The following is a 24913-nucleotide window of genomic DNA, read 5'->3' on the forward strand; positions in this document are numbered from 1 at the left end:
TGATCACACTTCCCAAGAACTTGTTTCTTTTAACCACTTTGAGTATTTAACATTCAGTTTTTATCTTTCCCTTTCCTTTCTTCCTTCCTTCCTTCCTTCCTTCCTTCCTTCCTTCCTTCCTTCCCCTTGTCATTACTATTGTTTTACTTTTCTCTCTGCTTACTTTCATCCCAAATCTACCCACATAATTCGCTCATTTACGTGCCTAATAGAATCTACGTTGCATGCAATTGTATTCCTGATAAACAGCCCTACCCCATACTCTGCCCTTCCCTTTCTAACACCCGTCAAGTACATTTTATAACCTCCTATCTCTTCCTTGTTATCTCCCCTTACCCGAATATCACTTACTCCTAGCACATCTAGATGCATCCTCTTTGCCGAATCAGCCAGTTCTACTTTCTTTCTTCCGTAAACCCTATTAATATTGATAACTCCCCAATCAAATTCCATTTTGTTCGCCAAGTTGTTTGCAAGGCGTCCCTCGCCTGTGAAATGGGAGTGGGACTCCATTACTCCCATAGGTCCGAGGCTTGCTCAAAATGTTCTGAGCTCCATAAATTAGTGAAGCAGGATGCTACCCTACTTGCACATAGTCCAAGTGAGGATCTCTCCTCTAACAGGTTAGGGACCACCGGTGGATTGTATAGTCCTAGCCTTCTGAGCACAAAGAGGGCCATGACTCGGAAAATGTCCGAGATGCCCACTCCCATTCCATAGCAACTGGTATTCCGACTCTCAGGACCACTTCCTAGGCTACTCAACCGTTGCCCGTGGTTCACGAACTAGGACGTGACTACAATAACCCATACCATGAACCATTAGAACATAGTGGAACATACTATGCATTAATAAAAGAATATGGAGGCAAAGAAGTGCTAAATTAAACATTATGATAATAAAATGCATTACCGCTACACTTGTAGAAAGTAGACGAATATGTTTGAGTGGTGTCTTTAGAAGTTGCAAAGATCACAATATGAAGATAAAGTTGGAATTCAAGAGGACAAATTGGGTCAAATATTTGTTTATAGGAAGGGGAGCTAGGGATTGGAATAACTTACCAAGGGAGATGTTCAATAAATTTTCAATTTCTTTGCAATTTTCTAAGGAAAGGCTAGGAAAATAACAAATAGGGAATCTGCCACCTGGGCGACTGCCCTAAATGCAGATCAGTAGTGATTGATTGATTGATTGATTGATTGATTGATTGATTGATTGATTGATTGTCCATAAATGCGACAAGCTTTCTTGTTGTTTATTTTTATTCTTTCTGTCCTAGAACTTCGACAATATCTGGGCACTTAGTAGCATACCTAAGCTAAACAATGTGGTCTCTCTTATCTCAGTCACATCTGTTTAGGTAAATCATGATGTAATAAATGTAGAGGACAAGAATGAAATAGACTTGGAAAAAAAAAGGTCTAGCGTTCAATAGCCGCAGTTATCCAAAGAATGCTTCCAGTCACTATATATTACATTCGGAAGTACAAGTCAACCTACGCTAGTTATCAGCTGGTGGGTTGGCACGCTTTTTACAGCACGGCTTTATTCAGAAGGAGTGGCTTCTGCTATACTTACACCACTTGGCAATAATGGAAACCATCTCCAGAAACCATTTGCGAATAGATTCTTACTGTCTGGACTCTACTGTTGAGAACGAAACTACAGTATTATTTAAGTTGCAAAAAAAACAGGATCTCTAATACTAGCGATTGCCGTGAAGATGAAGTCATTTGGAATGACGACAGGCTGGTAGCAGTGAAGTTGGCGGCACAAGACGACAGTAATTCAGACGAAAACAATGATCAGTTTTACTGTGCGGTAGGCCTACTGCTTAACCGACAGACACAACTGACTGCCATTACTTTCTCTTGTATTAATGTTACATAATATGATACCCTTCTCCCTTTTCTCTATGGGGTCGAGTATGAAGTGAGGCAAATCTTCGTAGTGAGTTTTTACGACCGCATGCCCTTCCTGACGTCAACCTCATCAGAGGAATTAATGCGATAAAACGAATGAAGTGATATAAGAGTAACTAAAACTGACATATATTTACTTTATATGTAGGCCTAAAAGTCATGTGTTCACCATTTATTCTTTTTGAACTTAGAAATACTGCCTTGAAAAAAGAAAAAAAAAAAAAAGAAGAAGAAGAAGAATCTGGTAAAACTCAGAATACACTCGTAAGTCTGTTAAAGAATGGTGTTGAATCTTAACATATACAATTTATAGCCTAAAAGTCATGTGTTCACTGCTCATAATTTTACGTTATTGTATATTGGACACCCTGCTTACTTTTCTTTAGCTGTAAATGTGGGGGGGGGGGGGGGGGGGGAGAAACGGGGTCTAATACATGAGTAAATACGGTAGTAATAGTGATAATAATAAAGGAAGACCGGGCAGAACATCAAATAGGCAAATATCAAGGTGGTTTCTGAGAGGAACTTTAGCGAAACAGATCTTTAATCTTAAAAGCTTTTTGAGAAGAACAGGTGTTAGAGGTAGAAATGTGGTAGTAGTTTTGATGATTTAAAAAATGTATGATTCAATTGACAGGAAGACACTTTTCACAGGTTGGATGAATTCAAAATAGATAGGAAGACTAGAGTAATTATAGGCTCCAGCAAACATACACAGGAATGGTTTTCAAAGTTAATTTTCTTGCTGAGATTTCCAAACCTTTTGAGATTTGGACAGGTGTTAGACAGGGGGATGGTCTAAGAAAATGGAAATTGAGGATGTAGAGAAGAAAGAAAATTTCTAAGGAAGATCCTAGAACCAGTTAAGAGAAAAGGCGGGTACTTAGTCGAAGACCAAAAGTGAAGATCTACACAGGCATTTACAGAACATTTAGTATGCTGTGAAAACCTAAAGAATGTTTTCTATTAACACTGAACGTCGCATGACATACAGGATGAGCAGTTTCTGTATGGGCTGACTCTACCTACACATTACAAAAACAGAATTGAAAATATCTTCCAAAACACTGGAGAAGAGGCACCTGACAACTGTTAAGTGAGGCACCTAGCATAAGTAAGGGTGACTTTCTTTACTTTGTATTTCAAACTATTTGGATGCATGAATTATGGTAGGGTATTAATGCTTCAACGAAATTAGGTTACTTGTCAGCAATTTCCAATATTGTCATTTCAACACAGATGGCACAGTGTAATACTCTTTGGTCTTGCTAACCTTGTGCTGTCGAGGTACCGTATGCAGCGAAGTAAACGACACTGAAATGTTATTTGATTGTGTTGGTACAGTTTATGTTCAAAATCTGTACCATCATATACCATACATTCTTCATGTTTCTGAAGACTATTGAACATGTTGATGAATAACGGTTGTTGTAAGGACACAAAAAAGTGATATCTTCCATGTATGATTCAATAGTATTTGTAGGTTGGTCATCTGTCTTGAAAACAGATTCTTTCAACATGCTTCATATGTAGGAATCTTAAGCCTTGAGATCTGGGGAGCAGGGAAGGTACGAGAATGGAGTTCCTCGAGAAATTAGGTAATCTCTGAAATGGCGTTGCAGAAGGGTTGAGCATCTCACCTGCGGTGTGGTTTGGAGGGGTAAGTTTCTGGCACGACAGACTGGAATAAGTGAGGTGGTAATGAGGTCTCTATAGAATAACTGGTTCACTGCTTTTGTGTTCTGTGCAACATCCTCGATGAAATGACCTGGTTATCCATGACCAGACACAGCGCACCAATTCATAACCAGCGCATTATGTAGTGGTTTTTATATGACATCAGACCCTTGTAATGTGCTAGTAAATCTACCGGCACAAGGCTGACGTATTTAAGCACCTTCAGGTACCACTGGATTCAGCCAGAATTGAATCCACCAACTTGAGCTCAACTCTACCACCTGAGCTACTCAGCTTTGTTGGATGATGTAGCCATCAAGGTGAATATTATGGCTTTTGCATGAAAACTGTATATTGCAGAAATCTGGATCCGCATAAATGTCATGGACAACGCACGGCAGCGGTATTGTTGTTGGACTCGTCCTTTTTCATTAGACGCTGAGCAACTGGAATATGGTATGCAAATCCACCTAGCTCTTTAAAAATCTGCTGGCGAGACCTGTTGCTCAAACCGAGTTTCAGCGATGTTCATTGTAGGCTATGCTTTAGGGGACCGCATCACCTACTGGAGAAATCATTCATGATTCTTTTTTCTAGTGGCACTTCCTGGGTGCCATGTTGTCCCCTTTCATTTGCATAAGACTGCTCCCGTATAACAGAACTTTTCAGTGACTGCTATTTTTTTTCTGTTATTTAGTTGCTTCTTATACTATTCTTTAACGTGAAGCAAACAGCCCTTTCTAATGCATCACTTTGTATGACGGGAAATAATGTTCCACAATAAATGATATTTCCTCTTGTAGAAATAGACATTCACAATACGTCATACTATACAGGGAGACTGTATTTATTATTATACAATCTTCCTGCAACAGCTGCAGGTTGCCCAAAGACAAAGAGTACCTTAACAACAATAATGGATATGGATACAGTAGATAATGTGATTGTATGATGTTAAGTGTAGGCAATCGAGTGAGGCATGTCAAACATTTGTTTGAGGTCCGCAAGCATGGCGGTGAAAAGTCTGAGTGTGAGCATTATTTGCGTCATGGTAGGCATCGTGTTCCTGATATACTACGCCCTTACAGGCCTCGAATGGACGACCCACGCATAATAATGCCTCCGCGTAACCTGGTAAACAACCATGGATGAGACTATAGTGAAGAGCGGCTCGAATTGCATAATGAGTTTCGAACCGCTCCCCTCCTACTTTCTGTGCTGGCCTCGGCAGCTCGAACAATTGGGGGGTGGTACGTTCGCAAGAAGAAAAACTAATACTTAAGATGGAGCGTTATATAATATGAAAGTAGGATCTCTGGGTTCAACTGTCTACCGGATACTGCTTAGTACTACTATAAATGACAAGAATCATATAATGGGGGTTATGAAGACTAATTTATTCAGAATTATACATACATACATACATACATACATACATACATTATCATTATAGACTGTTATGCTGCGAGGATAATTTAACATGTGAATTTCTTAATTCAAATCCCTCTCAACATGTAAACAGAACTGTATAGACCTTTGTCCGTGTAGTCCTGTAATGTGCTCTGAACGTATGGCCCTATCCCCTCCCTGCTTGGTATGGCTGAGCGGATGCGGATGGCCTTGGTGAGTGTTGGGGGTAGCCTTGTTGGGAGTTTTTGCCTGATCTTTCTACGAGACGGACGTGCCATGTAGTCTTCTGTATTTTTTTCCGGGGTTTATCCCGGTTTCCACCCTCTCTTGGGGAATTTAGTTACAATGTATTTATTTTACTGTTATAAATCTACCTGGAATGTAAATTTAATCCTTTTGTGGTGTGATCTGCATTCTCCTCCAACCTCCCATCCTATTCCGGAATTCTGGTTAGTATATATCATATTCTAAGATGTGTTCTTTCTTAATTTCCTTACTGGCCCATCTTTACACACAGTTGTTTCTAGGCATTCCCTTGCTGTTTCTACTACACCATCCCTGTATGCCACCCATTCACTTTCTATATCCTGAACGTGCTTACTGTCTACTGTTCGAAACTTCTCACTAATCATATCCATGTACTTCTAATTTCCTCGTCCTGGAGACTTTCTACCCTTATTCGTTTGCAGGCAGATTTCACTTTCTCTACCCTAGGCCTAGAGATACTTAGTTCACTACAGATCAGATAGTGGTCTGTAACATCGAAAAATCCCCGGAAAACTCGTACATTCCTAACAGATTTCCTGAATTCAAAGTCGGTTAAGATATAGTCTATTATGGATCTGGTACCCCTAGCCTCCCATGTGTAGCGGTGAATAGCCTTATGCGGGAAGAATGTATTCGTAACAGCTAAACCCATACTAGCACAGAAGTCCAGCAAACGCTTCCCATTCCCATTAGCTTCCATATCTTCCCCACATTTACCAATCACCCTTTCGTATCCTTCAGTTCTATTCCCAACTTTCGCATTGAAATCGCCCATTAGCACTATTCTATCTTTGCTGTTGACCCTGACCACGATGTCACTCAATGCTTCATAAAACTTGTCAACTTCATCCTCATCTGCACCCTCACATGGTGAATACACAGACACAATTCTTGTCCTTATTCCTCCAACTGACAAATCTACCTACATCATTCGCTCATTTACGTGCTTAACAGAAACTATGTTGCGTGCAATGGTATTCCTGATAAAGAGCCCTATCCCAGACTATGCCCTTCCCTTTCTAACACCCGTCAAGTACACTTTATAATCTCTTCCCCATTATCTCCCCTTACCCGAATATCACTTACTCCTAGCACATCCAGATGCATCCTCTTTGCTGACGCAGCCAGTTCTACCTTCTTTCTTCCATAAGCCTCATTAATATTGATAGCACCCCATCGAATTCCATTTTGTTCTCCAAGTTGTTTCCAAGGGGTCCCTCGCCTGTCAAATAAGAGTGTGACTCCATTACTCCCATAGGTCCGAGGCTTGCTGAAAATGTTCTGAGTTCGGTAAATTCATGAAGCAGGATGCTACCCTACTTGGACATAGTCCAAGTGAGGATCTCTCCTCTAACGGGTTATGGACCACCGGTGAATTGTATAGTCCTAGCCGCCTGAGCACAAGGAGGGTCATGACTCAGAATATGTCCGAGATGTAGGCCACTCAGCCGTTGCCCATGGTTTACGAAATAGGACGTGACTACAGTAACCCACAAACATGAACCATCAGAATTATGACATTAAAAAAAAGAGAACTAACCTATACAATGAATTCTCCGTGGAGGAAAAGAAAATAATTAACACTTTAAATTGACTCGCCTGAGGGCGTCGTCTGCACAAAGGTATAATTTAGGTTTTGTGAACAATATCGTCTATCTTTCCATCATTAGTTTTGTACCTGTGTCGTTAAATTTAATATTCTGTCGATCACACCGTGTTAATCTGAGCTGACGTCCCCATACATAATACATTCTATTCTTAGCATGTAATTTATTATTTATTTATTATTATTATTATTTATTTATCGTATGATGTGCACAGGTAGATTATATAAATAAGTATACAATATATACACAATATATACAAGCAGAAGCCTACAGTTCCAAATCAAGTCCATTGATCCATTTCAAGGCCTCCTCAGTTACGTTCTGTATGTCCTCCAAAGGACCTTGAAATGCTCTCTATGGACACTCTTCAATTACGTGGTGGATGGTCTGTGAGGTAGCTCCACAATCACACCCAGAAGACTTCTGTCAGCCCCATTTATGAAGAGTATAGCCGCATCTTCCTTGATTGACTCTTATCCTGTGTAGAGTCCTCCATTGACATCTGGGTAGATGGAATCCGGGAGGTTGAACATGAGGTAGAGTCACAAGATGTTGATTGGAAACAGAAGGCGGCTGCCATTGGTGTAACCCGGCGTTCGTGATGGAGAACCCAGATTCTTCCAGTGTAAGTGCAGTGCGCCAGGGTGGAGATCTAGACTTAAGTCGTGGAGGGGCAGGTTGAGTAATATCCTGGTGAACGGGGAGGTTGGAGTCCTGGTTGGTCTTCTTCCACAGTTTTAGAAGAGCTTCAGACCTTCTTAAGCAAGGCGGTGGAATATTACTGAGTGTAGGCAGCCAGGCCACGTTTGTAGAGCGAATACAACCAGTTATAATGCGCATTGCTTGATTTAGTTGAGCATCAATCTTCGCAGTATGAGCACTGTTCAGCCAAGTTGAAGCGCAGTATTCGGCAACTGAATATCAAAGAGCTAGAGCAGTAGATCTCAACACTTGGTTGTTTGCGCCCCAGGATATGCCGGCTAATTTTTGAAGAATATTATTCCGACTTTTAATCTTGGCGGCTGTGTTGTTAATATGATGTTTATATGTTAGGGATCTGTCTAATGTGACACCTAAATATTTTGGGAAGTGCCAGTGTTGTAAGGATTGATTTCTGAATGTTATTGTAGGCTTGTAGTTGGCAAATTTATTCCTGAGATGAAACACAGATGCAACAGTCTTTTGGAGATTTGGACGGAGACACCACTTATGGAAGTATGTATCTAGGTTTTTTAGATCAGCTGTAAGAATTTGTTCAGCTTCTGGAAAACTTGGTGTTTGGCTAACCAGTAGTATATCAACTGCGTAAATAAATTTCCTGGACTTAGTTGCTGGTAAGTCAGCAGTATAGAGGTTGAAAAGTAAGGGTGCCAGAACAGATCCTTGTGGAAGTCCATTCAGTTTGTAGGTTTTGCTTACTGCATCATCCGAGAAGATCTGAAAGTTTCTGTTGCTAATCATTTTGCCAATGAGATTTGTAAGCTTGACACAGGGGATGGCAGAGATAAGTTTTAGCAGGAGCCCTTCTTGCCAAACAGTATCATAGGCTGCTGATAAGTCTAAGAAGACAACCATACTAATCTTCCGATTCTCAAATCCATTTTCAATATGAGAGGTCAATGCAAAAATTTGGTCAGCACAATTTCTTCCAGGTCTGAAGCCAGCTTGTTCTGTGGGAAGGAGATTATTGATGGTTTCTGAGATTCTATTGTATATTAGTCTTTCCAGGAGCTTTTTTTTTTTTTTTTTTTGCTAGGGGCTTTACGTCGTGCCGACACAGATAGGTCTTATGGCGACGATGGGATAGGAAAGTCCTAGGAGTTGGAAGGAAGCGGCCGTGGCCTTAATTAAGGTACAGCCCCAGCATTTGCCTGGTGTGAAAATGGGAAACCACGGGAAACCATTTTCAGGGCTGCCGATAGTGGGATTCGAACCTACTATCTCCCGGATGCAAGCTCACAGCCGCGCGCCTCTACGCGCACGGCCAACTCGCCCGGTCCAGGAGCTTTAGAGTAACACTTAGCAGTGCAATGGGTCTGTAGCTTTCCACTCTCAGAGGGTCCTTGTTGGGTTTCAAGATCGATATTACTTTGGTCTTCTTGAATAGTGAAGGAAGGTTACCCGTCTCCAAAATATTGGAGAAGAATTTGGTGAGCCAAGTGATTGTTGCAGGTCCAAGATGTTGCAGGAATTCAGGATAGATGCCATCGATACCTGCTGCTTTCCCGGATTTTATGTTCTTGATGCCTTCTAGGGTTTCCTCTCTTGTGAAAGGACAAGAGAATTGGGATGATTGTTGTTTTGCTAATTGCTTTTTATGTTTCAGTGCTGACCGGATTTCCCTTACAACTGATTATCTCTATTGATCTTTGAGATAGAGATCATGTGTTTGGCTAGATCATTAATGTTAACACTCAGTTTCTGTCTACCAGCTGGCTTTGATGAGTCAAGCTTTCTAATGAGAGACCAGGCCTTTCTACTTTAGTGGGTAAAATCAAGAGATGACACAGTGTCGTTCCAAATTTGTATTCTATTGTCATTCAGTGATTGAATAAGTTTTGTGGCTGTTTCATTGTTGCTATTTTCCTCAAATTCCTTAAGAAGGCTCTCACTCTCTACAGTCCATCCAGGAATATATTCTTTACGGCATCCTCTTGGAATGCAGCGCCGAGCAGCACCTTTTATAACTCCAACAAATCTGTCATAGTTATTAAAGGTTGGCTTAATCCATCTTATATTTCCATCAGTTTGTTCTTTAAATTTTTTCCAATTAGCTTTTTTAAAGTTCCATCTAGGTTTCGGATAAGATCGAATGACAGGAATATACATGCCAATTTGGAGTATGACAGGCCGGTGTTGACTATGAGGGAAACTGTTGAGAACTGAGCGAAGTATCTGGTTTGGAGAGTTTGGGGATTGGGTTATGAAGGAAAGATCTGGAGTGTATTCCTTACCCCATCGGGCAGAGAAGAAGGTTCCTTTTTCTTTAGCATCATAGATTAGTTTAAGATTTTTCCATGTCCATCCAGTCAACAATTGCCTCCCCATTTGGATCATTTTAATATGTGTGATGACTGTTGAAGTCTCCTATGATTACGGTTGGGTGTTGTAAGGATGGTAGAGGAGGAGTGGACCACGTTGTGTTTGGTGGCTTATATATGTTCATTATTGTTAGATTATTGATTTTAATTGTGACGGTGAAAATGTCATCACTTGAGCTACAGTCGACTACTGCGTAGTTAGTAATATTGTTTCTCACATAGGTAGCCAAGCCATACATCTCGTGGTTATTGTGAGCCACTAATTTGAAGCCTGGGATCTTGCCTCTTGTTCTTAGTTGCATATCATTGGCTGTATGAGTTTCTTGTAGCGCAATGACATCAATCTGTTGACCATTCAGAATTTTAGCTAGACACTCGCATTTTGCTTTGCTGATGCCTTCGATGTTAAGATGGCATATTCGAATTGAAGGTCCGATTTTTCGGCTATAGGCTTCCGGGTCCTGATAAGGACCGATTTCTTCATTACTCTGTGCATTATGACCAAGAGGTCTTTTCAGACAGTTCAATCGCATCTCTTCGCCGTTGCTTTCTTAGCACCACCTGGGGGACACGTGTAGGGTAATTTAAGGTTTCACCTACGGACGTAAAGAAATGCTCGTCCCCCAGCATGTAATTAACCGGTCCCTACACTACATGATTGCCATATTAAAGAAAGATATTTACATAATACACACAGACAAAGACACACTTACCACTGAGCGAAACCCCGGACTCCCGAGTCTGGCACCAAGAAAAACAACGTTGAACATCAGTTCTGTTTGAACTCAAAGTAATGCACATTAAACACTAAACACACTCATATGTACACATCATACATAAATGGGGCCATTCCTGTAAGAAAAACATGGTTGTCAATATCTTCTGCCCCAGCGCAAGCTTAATGCAAGCCTGCGCAAGGTGGCCCACTCTGACCTGGGCTCGAACTGGACGCCTTCCGACTGTGAGGTTCATGTCTGAAATCCCTAAATTATCTACGGTCTCATACTACCGGATATTGGGGGATCCATAATCATTTATTAACTACCTTCTAAATCACCGTGATGATATTTACATAAGTGTTCTTAGCTGAACCGTTTAAAACAAACAAACAGGCACGCTGTGAAAACCCAGAGCCCCGAGTCTTTAACTACAGTAATACGGCAGGGCCGCCTTGTTGCAAAGGGAGAGAAATAAAAAAGGTGGTCTTTTGTACTCCTCCTGTCACTCATACATTGGCTGCGCAGGATTCCTGACCCCTCTCAATTACAACGGCCAGCTCTCCTTTCCCGGAGACCATATTTCTGGCCCACTTCATTTGTTTATTTCATCTTACGCAGAATTCCCAAGAAATACTCATTTATTCTCTACCTTCTCATTCTTATTGTTGATCGCCGCATGGGCAACATCACATCCGAATTATCTCATCGTAAAACTATCTGGGCATTCGGCCTTCTCATTACGTCTCATATTGCGTTTCTTCTTTCCTTGGGCATAGGACTCTCATGATTCCTCTGTTCCACGCTTCTCATTCTCTTCGCTCATCGCCAAAATAAAATATGTATATTTTATATTTTGACCATAGATTAAAGACTCCGGCCTCTCGGTGTCTCATCCCAGTTACAAACAAAAACACTCCAGACAATTCTGGTCAAATAATCAAGAATCACGAGAAACTTGCAAATTTTCCCTCACAATTAGCTAAATAACATAGTATGTACCTCTCTTAGCTGGGACTACTACTCTCTTGCTGCACATGCCGTAATCATATGTGTAAGCTATGCATGCATCGTCTGACTGACCCATGAGTTTCCCCAGCATGTACGATAGCCATATCGGACATTAACGAACAACCTTTGGACAGGGTCTTCCCTGCTCATCAACACTATTGTTCCAACCACCCCTAGAGGAACTCGAAATATTTTTCTATCCTTGTTTCCTATACTTGCTAGGATATTCTACATATTACTAATAACCCCTCACAAAAAACTAATCACTAAGGAAGAAATGGGTCGTCTGGGGAGTTAGCTCCCTTGAATTTACGTTATCATGATAAAGAACAATAAAATGTCCATATTAGGACATGCATTATTTTACAACATTTAGGTATTACAAAGGAAAAGCTCATCCTATGGTCCCGGTTACACATTATCGTGCTAAGAAAATTATAATTTGACATCAACTCATCTGTTTGGTGGCCATGGTTTTTCCTTCCATGGGAGACCCATGGCGGAGCTTACTGCTGCATGGCCTCGGCGCTGGAGACGAGCTTGTTGTCCTTCGACCCTGGTCCACACAAGTCCGTCATCCTGGTTGGCTCGTTCACTGCTACAATCTTAAAGTAATCCAAAGGGGTAACACTCCACAACTCGTCACACGATCCTCTGTTTACCGCGACACACATACAGAATTTACACAATAAACAGGCATGTCATTCTAATTACAGGCGGGTGCATTCACAGCATGAATCGGGTGGCTCACAGTACTTGAGGACCCTGACTCAGTGTAGCGATTTGGATGATACCAGTTTATTGATATCACGTGCTCATTTAGGCCGGCATTGTCCATAGGCGAGACTCCCGCTACTCGTTCATAAATTATGCTCGCAGCTTAATTGACACGCGGCACTGAGACATTTTCCTAGGCTTGCTTGGCTATTACTTGACTTCCCATCTACACTTCACAGGGCTTTTATAATTCACGGCCGCGACGGACACAATAACTCTATCTTAGTAAGTGGTCAATAGGTTTCGGACTGTAAAAACTGGAACACAAAGTAACACACTGTCCTCTCTCAACAACCCGCTAGGAACTGTCTCCAGCAAGGGCCAGCCTGGCCTTTATTATCTTCACGCCGGAAGACTGGTGGCGTAGATCTTTCACGGTTCATTAAGGACAACAGCTCCTTTCATCCCAGGAATTCAAGACATTTAAATGGTGCGTATTGTAACCCTCTCTTTCCTCTTCCATTGAACCAGGTGCGATCAACCTGCGATCGGCAATTCTCACGTAATTTGACTCCCACCTTTGATTATTTCATTAGCGTCCTTTGGTGGGTGGAGTCATCTTTGAGCGCGATTCTTAGCTTGGGGGACACTCTACGTTCACGTGTTAGCAATACGTTACAGCTGGACAACTGGTGACCTCATTTCGCCCCTTGAATAAAGTATTCCATATTTTCAGTCTGGGATACGCAGAAAATTCATCTCTATTCATTGGTGTGTCTCCCATAATTTTCCCATGTCTGGGTCAAAATATCCTATAATTTTTACGCGCCAAAATTCGACGTTGGCATCCGTGGAACGTGCATAAAAAGACGGAAGTTCCTTCTATTAGTTTGGAACCCTGGGAAACTAGGCCACACCTCGGGGCGTGTTGGACTACCATAGCGTTGTGTCGTATCTCCAACTCTGCAATTTGAGAGGGCTTTTTCACGAAGGCTTGGCTCCAGCCCAACCTTTCCTTTGTTTTCCAGGTGATCTTTCGCGGGTTTCGTTCTGGCCACACTCCGCTCGATCCCTTTGCCATCATCCTACCAAAGACGCGACTTTTAGAAATGATTTTAACAGGGTAGAAAGGCACCTATGATTTGACTGAGCTGTACAATACATAAATCTGGAAGTTGGCAACTCTGTCCCCACCACAATCGAGAAGTGTACCGCGTACATAACGAGTGATTTGGACAGCATCATTTTAATCCCTATGCTGCTGAATGAAATTTGGACCTTTACTGTGAAAACGTTTTAAGCAGTGAAAGTGGAGTTTTATTTTTACCTTTAATAATGTGAGTTTTTCTTAAATAAGTATCAAAAACTATTGAAAAATAATCCTTTGAAAATAATATTGATGCTCTGCAGGAATAACCATAAAATAAAACAAAATGTGGAAAAATTACAAAATTTATTTTTGTGGTAAAATAATGGTATGAAACTAAGCAATGAAAAAATGTTTTTAAACTTAAATAACATGTTTTTCTTCTCAAATAAATATTAAAAAACCATTGACCATTGAAAAGTAGTATTTTGAAAATGTTGACGCTGCAGGATTACACTGTAAAAAAACAACAAAAATGGGGAAAAATTAATTTTATGGTAAATTGACTGTAACTGTTCACAGAAATACCTTACAAAACTAAGAAATAATATTAGAACATACGTGACACTGTGAAAAAATACACTGCAAATAGAGCAGTACAAATCATATAATTTAGAAAATACTTCCAAAACCTCTTGAGTTCTGCATTCTGTCTCTTGAATTAGTTAGTCTGACCTCAAAATGGGCTTGCTATTGATCAAGATAAATATTTACAAACTACAGAAATACATTGCAATATCAAAACTTGAAAAATTGTAAGTTTTTATGTTATAAATCGATGGTAGTAATTTATTTCATCAAAGACATACCCATCAGCACTGAAAATTAGTGGTACATGCAGTATTCTTTATAATGCTTCAAAGTGTGATACTTCTCAAAGCATGGCACAATACACAAAGGTGGATTGTTTGGGCAATTTGAATAAAAGTAGCTTGTTTGCTTACATCGGCAGGCCCCTATCCCTTACTTTTTTGCATTCAACTGGCATTATAGAACACACATTACAATTAGGTTTGTGTTTCTTGTCCTCAAATTGTTCCTGGAAGTGCTTCTCGGTCAGTCTGGCTTTCAAAGTAGGGGTTGAGTATTTTCTTCCCTTTTGTTTGGTATTTGGTATTCATAATTTTCCAGGAGGCAGTGAATAATGTTCTCCCAAACCTTTCTGCAGGGTAACTTTTCTCTGTGCTCTGAATGTTGTAAGAAATACAGCTATTTATGAGCGCAAGTTCAATTATAAATGCCACAGTAATGTACCATTTCAGTGTACGCCTATTAAATGGATACATAGAACAGTAGTTATCAAACTAATTTACACCTTCCTAGCTTTTATTATTTACTAGCAAATGTACCCGTGCTTTGCTATGGTATTTTACATTGTATACGGATATCGAGTAAATTATTGTACATGCAGTGAATAAGATTTTTTAACCCTTTTCTGCTCCCATTTTCACTCCGTTTATTCCCAAGATTCAACCTATTATTTAGGGAAAATTGAAGCATAGCGCATTGTCACAAAAAAAGTTTCATATAATAAAAACTACTGACCACAATTTATTCAAATTCTCAATAATATTAGAAAACATCAACACATCTGTATTTCTATTCCAGGATCCATAGGGTTGTTGGTTCATACCTCCACCCCTCTCTCTTGGTGATACTGAAGGAATTGAGCTAGGCTGCATTTGTCACATTCTTATATTGTCTGAATCCCTCTTCCTGATGCTGCTTTCCTTCCAGTAGATGCACAATATGCACACACCTTCTTCTTACCTGATATCTTGGTGATTTTGTGGAGATTTTCGGGGGAAAGTGTTGTCAGTGGAAACAATCGTTTGCAACCAAGACGCCTCCTTGATGAAATATTATCATCTGTCTATAGAGTGCCAATCTGAAGTTCCTTTGAGTGTTACCATGTCTGGAAGGTGCTGGTTGATTAGTATCATTGTGTGACGTACCCACTCTGCCCACAAATGTGTGTCAAAATTGTGACGTGGCAGGTCACCTTAATATAAATAAATGATATCTCATTGTTTCTCCATAGATTGATGGATCTCTCGTACAGGCGGCATCATCTCTTGTGGATTCCAGTTCTACTTCTGCTTTGTGCATAGTACACTAATGTACTATGACTTTCCTGCCTTTAACACTTCCTACTGTACTCCTTACATAAAGTCGTAATGAATCCTAATTTTAAAAGCAAAGCCACCATGGGTTATGTTCATGGAGAGAATAAACTTGTATTCTTCCGTATTACGGAACAGTAGCGTAACTAAATTCATAACCAAAGCTCTCCTGCCCTATACCAGTCAAAACCGGTCTTCTGTTGACTTTACCTCTCGTCATTGAGATGACAAGTCCGAATGAGATTAACTTTTGAGTAGTATACTACTCAGATGCGAAGTGAACTAAGTTAAAATCTTCTCCAATGTGCAGACGTAGAATCTTCGTAAGAGTGTCTGAGTAAGAGTATGAGTGCAAATGTGATTGTCCTCTCCAGCTCTGGTCGTCGAGTATATAGCCTTCAAAATCTATCTCCATCAACCATATCACATGGTCCAGTAAGATTTGAGGTCTCACTCCTTCTCCTATGTATTGCTGTGAATCCATCATCTTGCTTCATTACGTCCATTCACATAGGCTGAACTTTCCCGCGGAAATAAAGCGTCAGGTAGCGAACTTTGAAAAGTAGGCGTTCATAAGGTTTCAACTGTCTCTTCATAGTGTGGAAGGGGTACGGTCTCTCGTAAGCTTGATGACTTACATTTCCTGGTAATGGGCTGAAATTAGCCTGCTGACTTCGGTCACCTCACTACAGCTATTGGAAAATTTACTGCAAGCTATTAATACGAATGATGTTGAAATACTTTACACAATAAGTTGTTCATTCAGAATACGTTATAGCCGCGATACAAAGAAATGAAATGATGATTTGAAATGGATGATTAAAACCCTGTATATATATATATATATACATAATAATTTAAAAATGACCTACTAGTGATTAAATATATTACATCTTATCAATTAATTATATTGTTCAATAATTTAATACATGCAGTGATGAAACCATTCCCTATTGCAGTGTTCAGTGCAGATCCAAAAATATACCTCCACCATTTCAGTCTTCCTTTCCAAACTATAGTACGACCTTTTTTGATCTGATCTATCTACACCACCCGTGTATTTTATGTATCTGTGAATTGTTAAAGGGCATGGAACAGTAATTTGTTCATTTCCCTTCCCAGTTTTCCTTTTTACTTCAACTGTGACGTTTGGATCACAGTTTGAGGAAACAGCCCAGATGTCACTGTTGTCATGCCAAACCAAAGCTGTCACGTCACCCATTTGAACTTCTTTACTTTCTCCCGTTTTAAGTTTTATATTTAAAAAAATGTATGTAAAAGTAATCTACTTCTCGCGATCCACTTTCCAAATTACGGACAGGTCCAACATCACCCACATAATCATTCGGAGTAACAAAACGAAATGTTTGTGTTACCTGAATTGCCGGCGCATCGCCATGAAGTCTGATTTCTGGACATCCGTTTTCACTTACATCACCGATATCACTAAAATTATTTTCATTGATATCTTCTTCACTTACTAAAAATTCACTTCCACCACTACTCAACAATTCTGTGCCACTTTCTTCGCCTAAATTCAGCTTGCTTTCAATGTCCGCAGCACTCAGTCCTGCCATGTTTACGAACAAAACAGCCGACCCGCGCGCTCTGAAATTCAAGACAGATTATCGCTCTTCTTTTATTTCCTAAGCCTTGTAGATTGTACAGCATTTTCATAAATGCCTTATAAATATTTCACTGCCGAAAACCATACAAAACTATCACAAAGATGGCAGACGTGAGTAGATAATGTGGCCGGGCGCTTTTGGGCGCTAAGGACCAGAGAGCCGGGTAGGGTTAAATTGTATGCCTCTTAGCATTATCTGGAAACAGCAGGGGGAGGTTCCCATACATTTTCCAATGTAAAGCGCGAGTTGCGGAGTTGTGATTATAATGGCAGGCTCACTTGCTTACTGCCATTTGCAGTCGAATAGGAAAGTTTTCATTATAATGGGCGGCCCCATTACCTACTGAATGGTCATAGTCGATTTGGGGGTTTTCGTTACAATGGCAGGCGCCCTTACAGATTACACTTGAGTTTTTATTATAATAGCAGGCAATTTCCCTACTGCCAGTCAAAATTGAGTTGTGCTGTTATTATAATGACAGGCCCCTTTTTTTAACGACAGTCACACTGAGTTGGTGAGTTTCTATTATAATAGTAAGGCCACTATGCCTAATGCCAGTCACATTTTAGATGGGTAAATTTGTTTATCATGGTGGGCACACTTGCCTACTCCCAAACACAATCAGTTAGGGGAGTTTTGAACAAAATCGCATGCTCCCTTGACTTCTGTCAGTCAAATTGAGAAGGAAATGATTAATTACAATGGTGGTTCCTCCTTACTAATGCTAGTTACAAAGGAGTTGGAGAAGGGTCCCATTCCTACTGCCAGTCAAAGTCAATGTGAAGAGTAATGATTCACCGTTAATCTGGCACGTTGGCAACGTTCAATCACTGTTCTAGCGTGAATTGCGTGTTGCCACCGCATTGGTATTAAAGTCACTAATGATACATTTGCGAGAATATTTAAAGAATTTTTTTGTTTCTGTGGGATTGTAAATCTATTTGGCTAATACCAGGTAAGTAGAATTGTGGCATGTTCGGATAATGCATTTAATAACATAGTTTGTGTGAAATGATGAGCACAACATTTTATTAATTACGTTCCTATTTCATCCCATGCCGATTTTAATATTTTGGATTCTATCTCTTCTTGTCTTTTTAAACAATGTAAATGTAAGACGACGTATCGGCAAGTAGGGTCCCTAAACTGTATGGTTACCGACACTGAAAAAGACCCAACAGCAAGAAAAGTTACTATAAATCAATACTTTAATATTACAGGGGAGAGAGGGTAAGGTTGCACCCTTAGGGTACGTCCTTACACGGGGACGACTATACCTCATGTTATTGGAGTAGAAAGCAAAGAGCTACTATGGGTTTGAAAATGTAATACTCTCTGGCCTCTCAAACCTCATACTGTTGGGGTAGAAATAAAATTAACTAGTGATGATCGAATAGGAGAGATGAAAGTGATGAATCTTGGCAGGTACCAGTATGTTGAAGCAATCCATGGCTTTACTCGTGAATCTGTGGTTGCTTCTCCATGCTGCTAAGTCGAGAGCCTCTGGGGAGGGGATAAGACACACAAGAGATTATTTGACACTGGGAAGTGTTTAAAGCAATGTAAGCACTTCAGAAAATCTTCTACTGTGAAAAGTTATTCACCAGAGTGGAGTTTTTTCATGATATGGAATTTAAGTATATTATGTGCTTTTTGCCATTACTGTACTGGTCTGCAGTATATTATTTGTTATCATTTTATTTCAGGCTAATGTGATGCTGGAGTACACTCTAGATGATGCTATGAATCTCCTTGCGAAGAATATTGACACTGCCAAAACCAATCTAAGTTGTGTAGAACATGATCTCGATTTCTTGAGGTAAGTCTTAGGGATAAATTAAACACAAAATGTTCTAATACTACATTCGTTTCAAAAGTCTTAGTTTGACCGTTTCACTGCCGAATCCTAAGATGCGTCTGTGCACCTACAGTGTTTGAGTTTTTGGCTTACCCTACATTGCCTGTTTATGAAATATGTTAGTTTCGTCCACAGCATACTTAAACATTCTCTCGTTCAGAGAAAGTTGAAAATACTCTGGGATTTTGGTGTCAAATTAATATTTAATGTACCTGGCTTAGGCTCCTGGCACAGTCTTACCCTCAGACCATTAATTTCATGACCAGTTCTCTCCCTATCTCATGGCACTTCATCACCATTATACTTTCCAAAATTTCCTGAACAAGCCCTATTCAGTCAGTCAGTCAATAGTCTACATTTAAGGCTGTCACCCAGGTGGCAGATTTCCTATCATTTCTTTACCTAGCCTTTTCTTCATTATTTTGAAAGTACACAAAAACTTATCAAACATTTCCCTTGATAAATTATTCCAACCCCTTCCTCCTAATCCTGTAAATAAGTATTTGGCCCAATTTGTCCTCTTGAATTCCAACTTTATCTTCATATTATGATCTTTCCAACTTTTAAAAGCTCCAAGCTTATCCGTCGACTAATGTCATTCCACACAATCTCTCCTCTGACAACTAGCAACATACCATTTAGTCAGGCATCTAGCCTCCTTATTCCCAAATCTTCTCAGTACTAAGTATGCAACATTTTTGTAATCACCAAGGAAAAATCGTGCTGTTTTCCTTTGGATCTTTTATATTCTCCTATCAAGCAGTCGTAGTGTGGGTTTCCATACTCTGGAACCATACTGTAATTGTGGTCTTATCAGAGACTTAGGGCTATATGCCCTCTCCTTTACATCCTTACTGCAACTCCTAAATACTATAACATCTAGGTACTTACAGTGATCCCCAAAAAGGTACTATCACCCTATCAACACAGAAATTTAGAAGATTTTTCCTGTCGGTGAAACTTACAACCTCACTTTTCATCTTGTTTACCATCATACCATTGTCTGCTGTCCATTTCACAACAGAGATTCCATTCCTATTAAAATATTTGCTAAATATACATCTATTAAATTAATTCTATTCCTTTCTTTACAATACCATTGCCCTCTAGTATACATCAGTCTCCCCACTTTAAGAATACATGCGAACATCAAGAAGTACTCACTTTCTCCACCGGAGCGCTGCAAGCGTGGCCAGCCAGGACGAGCGGCACGCAGTTCCCCACAGCTGTTAGGCCTACATTCTGATGATTTTCCTGTTGATCAGCTTACTGTTTAAGTATTTCACCCTCTCAAAACATTGTCACTTCGTCTCCAATGTTTTTTAAGATACTTGGGATAACAGTTTTGCAAATTACCTGACCTAATTTCTCAGTATGATTAGAACTGTCATTTGAGTCGCACTTTAAAACCTCCGAACTCTTCAAAACAGGCAGAACTATGGTAAAGTCTTACAAGCTCCTGTATTAACAAATTTTGCAGCTTCACACACAAAATCATTAACAATGTTTATAATCCACACAAACCGTTCTGATGGATAGAAGACATTATCCCAATCTTGCTTAAAAATTATGTCCATTAGTGGAGAACTGCATTTTTCTTGTTGAATTAGGCTACGGCATGATTCACAGGTTACTTCTTTTCTTATTCCTTCACAACAAAACCACTGAGGAAAGCAAGCGATGCAAGTTTAATAGACACTACCTCCAGACCTGTAAAAGAAATAAGGGTATTAAGTTTCTTCTTCTTCTTCTTAATGTGCCATCTTCTAGCGAAGGTTGGGGGATCAACGTGGCGATCTTGAATTTGGAAGCAGCGACACGGAACAGAGCCATCGTGTCCAACCCATACCAGTCTACGAGGCTCTTCATCCACAGAGTTCGTCGTCTACCAGGACTCCTACGTCCTTCTATTCTTCCTTGTATAACAAGCTGCAGGATTCTGTACTTATCATTCCACATTATATGGCTGAAGTATTCCAGCTTCCGCCTTTTAATGGTAAGCATAACTTCAGTCTTCTTTCCAAGTCGATCCAACACCTCGGAATTCCAGATTCTGTCTGTCCACGAAATGTGAAGCATTCATCTGTACACCCACATTTCGAATGCTTCCAGTCTTTTACAGAGGGCTTTAGTAAGTGTCCAGCCTTCCATTCCATAAAGTAACGTGGGAAAGACATAGGCACGGACCAGACGGAGCCTTAGGTTTAGTTGTAGGTTGCGGTTGTTGAGCAATTTCTTCATCTGCATGAAGATGCTTCTCGCATGTTCAATGCGGACCCGTATTTCTTGGCTACAGTCCCATTTCTGGTTGAGGTAACATCCTAGATACTCGTATTGGTGAACCCTAGTGATGGGTTCATTGTTGAGAGTAAGCTGCACGTGGACGTCTTGCCGTTTACTGATGACCATGAACTGGGTTTTCTTAATGTTTATCTTCAGTCCTCGACTGTTGCAAGCAGTATTCACTCTTTCTAATAATAGTTGAAGGTCTTCCACGTTGTCTGCTAACAATACCGTGTCGTCAGCATAATTTAGGTTGTTTAGACGTTCCCCGTTGATAATGATGCCTGTGGTAGACGGTTCTTCTAGAGCTTCTGCAAGGATAGCCTCTGAGGAAATGTTGAAGAGTAGAGGCGATAATACGCAGCCTTACATGTAATTAATCTCATAAGAGAACCGTATTGAGGATAATATATTAAAATTATACAATTCTTTTATTAACAACCACCTACTCAATACAATACAATACAATACACTCATTGAATTATAAAATAATCATGAGGTGTCTTAAATAATGGAACATGTTTCGTTCGGCATAGCGAACATCATCAGCCGTCAATGTACAAAGACTAGGTCAGGGCCCTGAGCTTAAGTGATCAAAATTGTTAAAAGAATAACAATGTCGTAATAAAAAGTACAGTAAAACCTCGTTAATTCGAAGTCGTTGGGACTCAAAAATCGGACTTCGATTTACGTGATTTCGAATTAACCGCCAATTCGCAATTCAGAAGTACCAACCCTTGCCGCGTTACAAAATATTCTAAGGCCCGTTACTGCATGCAGTTAACCTTGATTCACAGTGTGTACCTTTCAAATGCCATGAAAAAAGAACTATTTACAAAATGTATCCAAGAAGGTGCATTTACAGTATTCAAATAATGCACTCGGATATCTCACTGGTAAACATAACCTCACGCAACGAAAGAAAGAAAAAAAAAGCACGATTCAAAGACGAGGAGAAATCTATGCTCGCTCCCATGTGCAAGTGCTTTATTAATTGGATTACTATACTGTATGCATTTTAGATGCCTTGTATTTACACAGAAAGTAGCCGATGCCCTTAAAATCGAACTTTCCTATGACTATCCTTGTACGATTTCCTGCCATGGCACTTCCTTCGTACTTCAGAAATGTAAACACTTGCCGCATCACGAAGTATTCTAAGACCCATTAATACATGCAATCACCCCGATTCACAGTTTAAACCTTTCAAATGCCATGGAAAAAACTATTTCCGAAATGTATCCAAGAAGGTGCATTTACAATGTTCAAATAATGCGCTTGGATAAATCACTGACAAACATAACCTCACGCAACGAAAGAAAAAAATCGCACAATTCAAAGACGAGGATAAATTATGCCGGTTCCCCTGTGCAAATGCATTATTTTTTGGATTTCTTTACTGTTTGCATTTTTATTATAGATGCTTTGTGCTGGCATGGAAAGTGCCCGATGCTCTTAAAACATTGTGGCTTATCGAAGTTTCCTATGACTAGGGGATAAAGTATCTCGCTTCCATGTGCATTGCAATTGCAACGCACTACTATGACCCCCATCCCTCACACTGTACGATTTCCCGGCTGGCAATTTCTCCTTTAAAACCAGACCTAAGACCGTTTGGACTCGCATTAAAATAAAGCAATGCAGTTTCACCGGCATGTCAATATTGTTCGGTGCCTACGAATTTATTATATTTGCCACGTTTTTTCGTCAACTGTCGGCATCGCCAGTGTTCGCGCATTCTGTTTTCCCGCACACTGCCTGTTGCGTGATATTACGGCGTTCCTTAAAAGGTTGAATACGAAAGAATTCAGATTTTATTCAATTTAGCAATCATGAAGCGCACTGTAGACCCACCGACGTGAGTGTAAGTGCGGAAAGCTACCCCTCCTCGTTCCGGAACGCGCGTTCTATTATGAAGCGGAGCGGATAAATTTCAAGTTGAAATTACTCTGTAACATACTATTGTTTTAAAATGTAAAGGCAGTTTCGAATTAAAAGTCTGCATTTCGGTAATGGGGCCAACATTGTACTTCGAATTACGAATTATCCGTATTTTGAATTAAACAATTGAAATAACATGCAAAACTGTATCTCATGTTTCCGGGAACGAGAGCTTCTTCGAATTAGGCGGGATTTTGAATTAACCGATTTCGAATTATTGAGGTTCTACTGTAATATGATAACATTAGACTTAATTTGTAACAGTATGTACAGATCAACAGCGAGAATTTGTGGTGAAATACATGGAACGATGGCAGTCTGTGAAGTTAAAAACAATCATGGGGTTGTTAAAAAAAAAAAAAAAAAAAAATGTAGACATTTAAAATATACGTCAATGCGTGAAGCGTGGATTAATTATTGATGATGGAGTTCTTTCAATTGTGCAAAAACAAAAGTTGAAATAGAGTTAATCGAATAGTATGAGTCAAATTGAACTAGTCAAAAGGCGCATGACGACGTAACTAAGGTTGATATGACGTGATCTCCGGTAGTTGCGAATTCTGTAGGAGAGACAATCTCAATGCCTGAAGGAAATACAAGTTGAACTAGCCCACATTCACGCGCTAGCAATAAATTTAAAATCGTATACAACGTAGAACATCAATGATGAACTCATTAAAGAGTAACTGCGATCTTGAATATAGGGAGAGTTCTGGCAATCCGTAGATGAATGAAGCAGATTATGGCACAATTGGAGTTTGAAATCTGGAATGAAAGAAAAGGGAGGAAAATGAAGTTACGTTATAACGGAAAATGAAGAAGGAGAAAAGAAAAAATTGAAAGAGGAGGCTTACCCTTGGGACTAGTGTGAGGTGCGCTAGCGTTGGCTACGTGAAGCAAACTGACGAGTAGCTTTATTGCTGCTTCTAGTGTTGTATGTATGTATGTAGGTATACGTAGAGGCGGGGAGTGAGTCATGTGAGGTGGAGGGGCGACTGATTCCTTGGGCGGGTCGGATGTGGAGGGTGGAGGGGCGACCGATTCCTTCGGGCGGGTCGGATGTTCGTGGAGGGGGTGTCGCATGAAAGGGCGGTAGAGCAGTAGCTGTTGTTACAGAGGAAATATTATTAGCGGTTGTATAATTAAAAATTCTCATAAAATTATTATTTATATTGAAAAGAGAGAGTAGTTCTGGAATTTTTTCGATTATTGGACTTTTAATTTCTGAAGTATCATTTAAATTTTGATTTCCGTTAAAATACTGGTCTAAGAATATATAAATGTTCTTAAACTGTCATAAGTTTACTTTTATTGACGTATTTCAAGATTTGAAGGTCTTTTTCAATTGTCGTAAAACTGTGACCAGTTTCTTCCATATGGGTGCTCATGGCGGAATACTTTTTATGTTTCGAAGCGTTGTGGTGTTCAAGGTATCTGGTCAAAAAGCTAGTCCAATCTGTCCGATATAAGAAAAATCCACAATGGGTGCATTTAAGCCTATAGATACCAGAGTGCGAAAATTTATTGTGATTAATGTTAACTATATTTGAATTGAAGAATAT

At 39.9% G+C, this 24913-nt stretch overlaps 1 protein-coding gene across 1 annotated transcript in view; it reads left to right on the forward strand.

Moving 5' to 3' along the window:
• The window catches only part of LOC136866001 (prefoldin subunit 3), a 126197-nt gene that overhangs the window by 79154 nt on the left and 22130 nt on the right, over nt 1-24913 (forward strand). The window contains exon 4 of the mRNA XM_067142609.1: nt 18976-19088. Within this exon, the coding sequence (XP_066998710.1) occupies nt 18976-19088 (113 nt within the window). The remainder of the gene's footprint in view (nt 1-18975; nt 19089-24913) is intronic.

This window comes from Anabrus simplex, chromosome 3, assembly GCF_040414725.1.
Source record: "Anabrus simplex isolate iqAnaSimp1 chromosome 3, ASM4041472v1, whole genome shotgun sequence".
Taxonomy (NCBI): domain Eukaryota; kingdom Metazoa; phylum Arthropoda; class Insecta; order Orthoptera; family Tettigoniidae; genus Anabrus; species Anabrus simplex.